This window comes from Lactuca serriola, chromosome 6 (assembly GCF_051521515.1).
Source record: "Lactuca serriola cultivar US96UC23 chromosome 6, Lser_US96UC23_V15, whole genome shotgun sequence".
In the NCBI taxonomy this organism is placed as follows: domain Eukaryota; kingdom Viridiplantae; phylum Streptophyta; class Magnoliopsida; order Asterales; family Asteraceae; genus Lactuca; species Lactuca serriola.
In genome coordinates this window covers 164,366,371-164,373,550 of record NC_136413.1, presented here as the reverse complement: position 1 = coordinate 164,373,550, position 7,180 = coordinate 164,366,371, and the positions used below count along the sequence as shown (strand labels likewise).

Sequence of the window (7,180 nt, the reverse complement as noted above, 5' to 3'; positions counted from 1 at the left end):
TAAAACAAAGTTATAATCTTAACTTTCAATTGTAGCTAGCTTGATCTTCAACCTTTGAGAACTTAGCACCTCAAATGTGCTTCCTCTAATAGATCACAAACTGTTGGGGTTGCAAAGTTATTCATTCATGACTTTGTAAATGTTTGACTTTTGTAAAACCCACTTGCATGTGGAGTATTTGCCTTTAGACCCATTTGTTAGAGAGTGAGAGAGAGACATGTAAACACCTCTATAAATAGTGGGTTCATACCACTTGTAGAAGTGTGCTTGAGAGATGTAAAAGTGAGTGTGTAAGTGTGTGTTAATTATGTAGTCTAGATCTAGATCCTTTTTGTGTAACACCATATACATTCAATATATCTCTTAAACACCCAAATCACCATGTTCAATTGTGCAAGCTTTAATTCCGCATGCCAAACCATGTTCTTTGTCACTACACAAACACCACAAGCAATGGAAGAATATTAGAGAGAGAGAGGGAGAGGCATAAAATCGGCTCAAGATCCTTCTAGGGTTTTTAGTGGTGGATTTCTGCATGCCCAAGGGTTGCTTATATAGTTGAGCAACTAGGGTTTCAGTCAAAACCCTAATCCAGTTGCTTAGTCCTTAAGCAGCCCATATGATCCTTCCAGAAGGCCCCTTGGACGAATTCTATGTGGACTCCCACATAAATTTCATCCATTCCTTCCTTATGGACCCTAAGCCCAACTTTGTAACGATCTTATAATTACAGTACCAGTCCCCTTAATTTAATTAATCTCTTTTGACCACAAAAATAATTTTGAATTAATTCTTGACCAATATTAATTAAATAATATGAATTCTATTTTAATATATTATTCATATAATATATTAATAAATCATAATTAACCTCTTTCTCCATAATTTATCCAATCAAGTTGCTATGGTGAAGGCAACCTAAAAGGACCATGCTACTATCGGGTCAAGTACATACCAATTATAGTTATGGGCTTAGACATCTAATCCAACATGAGGCTCATAAAACGCCCCAAAAACAAGGAACTAACCCTTCCATATGATGAAAATCCTAAAAACCCGTAGGCTTGGGTTGCACAGTTCTCATGCCGTGAGCCCCTAATGCTCACATCGTGAGCACGGTTTAAATGAGCATTTCCATTTAATCGCTTCTCACGTCGTGAGCTCCAACTACTCATGTAATGAGATCAGTTTTCCCCTAAATCCTTTCCAACTTTGAACAATCATAATTTCTTCGTTTCAACTCCGATTTCGATGATCTTTATATCCACGGAAAGGTGTTGAGAAAATCTAGCCCTATCAACCCTCCTTTGCCTTAAAATTTACCAAACTTAAATCCAAAATTCATAAAAGGCTTAAATTATCACTTTACGGTTATACCCTTGGGCTCCAAAGCGCCAACCGAACTCCCAGATCAGCTAATGTACATTACCCACATCCATAGGGGGTCTAAATCTCTCTTTCCCCAAGGCCCAAAGCCTTATGATAACTGGTCTTCGGGTCACAACCCTATATTATGAAATGATTTGAAACAGGGTGTTACAGTTATGGTGTCCCGAGCATGGAAAACCTTGACTTGGTAACCAAAAACTTTTACTTAATCACCACAAACTTTCTTGCACACCATAGATTGAACCATACTTAAGGTTGGCCGTAGTTGACATCATATACCTTGACTTTTGGATTATGATGAAGAAATTGATATACAAGATTAAAGAGAAGATCACACTCCGAAAGTCAACATGTTGTCCAAGTTTCGTCATTCTACTGGTGAGAAAATTCTGAAACTATTCCATTGACAATGGTATGTAGGTTAGCAACAAATCTTGTTTAACAAAAGACATGTCACATATACACATTTTTCTAGTAATCCAGTTATCTGTAGGTTAGCGACAAATCTTGATTAACAAAAGACATGTCACATGTACACAATTTTTCTAGAATGCCTTCCATTATAGTTATCGAATTCAAGCTCTAAATGGTTGTGTTTGACTTATTAGTACAACACAACTACTCAGACATATCTACGAAATCCCTTAAAAAGAAACTATTCCGATATATTGCAAGTTGGCAGTTAAAATTAACATGTTCTAACTTTAGGGGATGTGTGAGTATCTTTTGAATATCTCGGTATAATTAAAAAGAATACATAGGAGATAATCAACGGAATTTAGGTTCTACCATTTTCTTTTTGCATAGAATAAACATTCTCCTCTCCTATAAGGTGCATATTTTTGGAAATTCATATTTATAGCGACAAATGTACAATAGATTAGAGCGTCGCTATTTCCTAATATTCCAAAAAATTGTAGAAATTGCCAAAGGTAGTGATAAAAATTATATAGGGAGCGACAAGCTTAGTTTTTAGTGATGGAATTTTTGTTGCAAAAATCAAAATAATCTGTAAATTAAACCAAAAGTTACTATATACAATATAATAAGGAGGATTTAATAGGGGCAGACGTAGGATTTCACAGTAGGGGGTGCACGGAAAAGTCACGGGTTGTACGGTAGTAGAAAATTTAAATTTTCGAAAATTTTCTGCAGCGGCCGAAAAAGTCAGGGGTTGTCGGTGCCACCATGGACAACCCCTAGGTCTGTGTCTCTGGATTTAATGTGTCACCAAAAGCTTGTCACCGTGTTATATCTAGGGATGTCAATCGGGCCAAGTAGGTTATAGAAGGTGTCCCCCACCCATGGGTGAGTTATCCCCGCTTCCCCCGTTTTACCTTGATTACCGCAGAATTCCCTTTCGACTCTGTTTATGCCATTTTATCGCTTAACATTACATGTACATTAATAATTCGAACACAAAATAACACTAGTGTTACTCTATTTCTATTTTATAAATAAAATATAATTAAAATTATGATATTAAGCAATTGGTGTCTAACAAGCTGACCGGAATAGCAACCCTCACTTCTAGTCCCACTACATCTAGTCCCACTTGTAGTGTCGCAAGCATGGATCAATGGATTTACAACAGTCCTATTAACCAAATTAGCGACAGAAACTAGAGACATAACACAGATAACTACAATCTGTCGCAGTTGTGTCTCACTTTTAGTTCGTATTTTAGTTTATTTTGTCAAGTATATGATCTTTTCGACAGAACTTCCGCTGCAAAAACTGTCATACCTCTTTAATGTTCCATCGATATCCGTCACTAAACTCTAAACAAGGCTGATACACTAAAGGATGGATTCTGTCGCTGATTAGTCCTCTACTCACTGTTTCATGTACGTAGTGTTAGAACAGAATTCCTGCAGATAAGTTTTTTGGAGAACCTTATAAATGTGCTTGTAGAATTATGTATAAGCTAAAAATCATTTCAACTCTTAACAAAGAGAAATATATGATTATAATAATACTATAAAACTCAGTAGGCATACAAGCATAGGCACATCAAACTTCTATGAGAATTCATAGGCATGGTTTCATGTAACCATATCTGCTCCCACCAAAATACTGAAACTACAACGATCTATAACCACAAAGACTATCTTAAGGCTAGATAACAGAGAGTTCAGAATTCACAAAAGGCACTTCAATTGCACTATCATGGGAATTGTATATCAGCAAGATCCTCTCTATAAGGAGCATTACTCAACTCAACTGCTCTATCAGCACCATTTTCCCCTCTTTCCATGCTGACTTGTGTGGTGGGATCAAATTTAGTTGGTTCGACAAAGGTGACAACAACATCTTTACGAAGCATAAGGTAGAGCACTGATATAACATAGATGGCCATGACAGGGAACACTATTATGCCAATGAACACGTTGGCAACTCTAGGCAAACTGCTATGAATTAGCCAATTGACAAATGAAGTGCTCAGGTAATAAATATTGATTCCGATAATCCCAAGTCCTACCACCCATGAGAAGACGATTATCTGCACAAGGAAAAAGAATTATCTTCTTTGAACTTTAGCTACCCCGAATTCATATCATACTGATAATTGCTAACTTACAATCATTGAATTTTTGTATGGACCCATTTTTGTTGTCGTGCTACTGAACTTGAGGAGTGGAATGAGGGCAAATGGAAGTTCAAATGACAATATCATCTGCCAAAGATCATTAATTATGCAAACTCAATCTTAAGAAGCTTGGAAGTAAATTTGTAATGTCATACTACAAAAACAGAGATACTAACCGATGCTATGATGATTAGTCTTCCAGCTCCAGAAGATCCACCAATGATCGAAACTATTAAACTTGGGGTGATGGCTATGCATCTTGTTATCAAGTTTCTAAGCCATTTCCTCATCTTTAATTCCAAGAAACCCTATAATAGCATGCAGCACATAGTCAGTACTCACACTTTATTTATTGGAAAGATAAAGTTAAAAGTGAAATGACATTGGTAATCGCATATTGTAATGTAAAGTTCCTAATTAACCTGCATTATAAATTGTCCTGCATAAGTGCCTGTGATGGTTGAACTCTGACCGGAGGCTAGTAGTGCAATTGCATAAAGAGTGGAGCTGGACTTCCCTAAAACATTCTGTGTAGTAATTAAAATAGGGGGTTATGAAATTCTATTGAGTTTCTTTTAATAACAGTGACACGCAAGATTGACATCATATAGAACTCATCATACTCTAAGAAGAAACGAAGCAGAGTCAAGGCTAAGATCATTGCAGCGCTCCAAGGCGTCACTTGGCATGTTCTCAGCTGAGCAAACGGTGCCAGAAACAGCGATAATTGAGACATTGATCAAAAATGCGATAAAGAGAGCAATGCCACTTTCTATGAGGAAATATCTGCATGCATTCTGTAGTACAAAATATCATCCATAAAGACACATCCAGTAGAATTAGACTTCTGATGTTAGATTATTTTTGCAGAGGAGTTATTTTGTTTAATCTTTGAGGTCTACATTTTTATATATGAGCGTACTTGTTCATGAAAGGACTTACATTGACGCCTTGAACTGAATTTGGTATCTTTCGGGAGAGAACAAGAGCAGAATGAAGAAAGAGATTATGCCTGTTGTAAAGAGGAAAATACCTGTTAAAAACCCTAAAACTTTTTCTAGGGAAGACCATAAAGATGAGTTAAAGGGAAGTGGGATCATACGGCATAACTAGTGCACCGAGTAGTGCAATGGCATCACCAGTAGCACCTCGGCCACCAAGTTTTGGAATGAACATTCCCTTTAGTAAATCAGCAGCTGGTGGCTTCACATAGCTCATTTCTCCAAAGAAACAACCAGCCATAACCAAAACTAGAAGGGCTATCAATACTTCAAGCTTCCTCACCTATATGTGTGTGCATGTATATTAAAGTTTAGAGTCCCATGCATGTGTAGATTAAATTAATATACTGGAAACTACTTGTGGTTGACGGTTGTCGGCATTATGTATTTCAACAAATTCTACAAAAATTTGGATTGCTAGCTAGGTTCCAAGTAAATAAACTATTCAAATAGTAAATGAAGTTCTTAATTAATTATAATTGTACACAGATTTCAGAAAATCTTGAAATAAACTCTAGAAATAACCATCATCAAGATGGTTAATTAGTGATGACACCATTAAATTTAAACAATCCAAAATGGAATGTGACAAGCTTCGACCTTGGGATATATAGTCTACCCTTCAAATAAAAACAAAAACTAAAAAATTAATAACTAATTGGAGAAAGCTACTGTTCGTTTTTATACTAAGGCGTGAGCGTGACACTTCTAAAACCTTTTTTCTTCAATTGAGGCCCTTCATTAAATAAAATTATTCCATTTTTGCAGGCTGTGTAATAATTAATAAAAATAAATAAATAAATAAATAAACTTACACCATATCTTTGAATGCCAAGAAATAGGAGGGTGCTAAAACCAGTGAGAAGAACCCCAACCCAAACTGGAATCTTAAATAAGATATTCAACGCAAAAGCCGTCCCAATCACTGTCAACATTATCACAATTTAATAGAAAAAGTTGAGTAGAAGATATATAATGAAACAAATTATGATTCATCATCATAGTTTTATAATCAATAAAATAATATTCATAGATAAGTTCAAAATTTACCTTCGGGAATATCCGCTGCAATGACTGCGATTTCAGCAAGCAGCCAAAGGCAATACTTGACAAATATTGGGTATTCAGCCTTGCATACCTCTGATAGATGCTTCCCTGAAAACAAAAAATTCAGTAATATCTTGGCATATGTATATTTTAATAATTTCTCAATAAGTAAGTGTCAGTATCTTACCCGTGCATACTCCTAAATTTGCAGCAAGAGATTGAATCACAAGTGCAAAGATTAACCCAATTAAAATCACCCAAAGTAGCTGAAAACAAAAAATGGTATTCAGTGATCAAACTGAAGGGCGTTTCTCTATACTATAGCAATGGGTGTTCCTGGCATGAACATTTACCTCGTATCTGTGGTTTGCTCCTGCTTGTAAATCGGTTTCCACTGCATACAAAATATTCATGAGTTTGTGGGGATCAATTAAGATAATGCACAGTGAGTTATCAAGAGATCAAGATGAAGACATACAGTTCCCAGGATCAAGATAAGCCAATGAAACTAGGAAACCAGGACCAACAAACGATAGGAAAGCTTTCCATCCAGGCTTCTGAAGATTATCCTTTACAAGAATAAGAAAAGAATTGAAATTACACTGGTCAAAAATACGAATTCTTAGCCATTTTTGTACCAGCTTTAAACATGAGCATAATCACCCTCTCTATTAAATGTTTTACTAGCTAAAAAGTTGAAATTAAATCTGCTTATATTCTGCGTAAAAAATGGAAAAAGATAAATTATGCATGATGAACCTGCGTAGCGATGATCTCTTGATGATCATAGTCTTTGCTATGAACAACTGGAGATGCATTTCCACTCTGATCAATAGCTGAAATGCGGTTCACTCGTGGTTCATGTTGCATCCGGCCTGACATTGGATCGTATATATGGTGTTTAAATAAACCTGTCTTTGACAATGGAGTGTCAATGAATACTGGTGACTAAAGCTTTCAATTGTAAGTGTTATTTATACAGGAGTTTGAACAGTTACAGTAGTTTTGGATTAATATATGCCCCTAATTTGTAAAGACACATGGCTAAAATACAGACCAATGCCGTCTCAAAGCAGTCTATGACCTCATACATGTTTTCTTATATATTCTTGGAATTTTGGCCTATAATTGAACAAAAAGATGGACTCATACT

General features: G+C 35.9%; 1 protein-coding gene across 1 annotated transcript; it reads right to left on the bottom strand.

Moving 5' to 3' along the window:
- Positions 1-3,338: 3,338 nt before the first annotated feature.
- LOC145058985 (metal transporter Nramp7.2-like) lies at positions 3,339-6,975 on the bottom strand. The gene is made up of 13 exons (XM_079006853.1): positions 6,787-6,975; positions 6,506-6,596; positions 6,381-6,421; positions 6,215-6,293; positions 6,031-6,135; positions 5,796-5,905; positions 5,082-5,263; positions 4,922-4,991; positions 4,603-4,776; positions 4,402-4,506; positions 4,156-4,287; positions 3,971-4,066; positions 3,339-3,892 (listed from the first exon to the last, which is right to left on the bottom strand). Exons 1-13 carry the CDS (start codon positions 6,907-6,909, stop codon positions 3,557-3,559), a joined length of 1,644 nt encoding a protein of 547 aa, XP_078862979.1. The 5' UTR covers positions 6,910-6,975; the 3' UTR covers positions 3,339-3,556.
- Positions 6,976-7,180: the final 205 nt, after the last annotated feature.

What these genes read in the sequence shown, in the direction of transcription:
- LOC145058985 (XM_079006853.1), bottom strand. Translation starts at nt 6,909, where the DNA reads ATGTCAGGCCGGATGCAACATGAACCACGAGTGAACCGCATTTCAGCT. An exon ending in TTATCTTGATCCTGGGAACT is followed by an intron (nt 6,422 to 6,505) that starts GTATGTCTTCAT and finishes TTTTGTATGCAG; the next exon opens with TGGAAACCGATTTACAAGCA. An exon ending in AAATTTAGGAGTATGCACGG is followed by an intron (nt 6,136 to 6,214) that starts GTAAGATACTGA and finishes TTTTGTTTTCAG; the next exon opens with GGAAGCATCTATCAGAGGTA.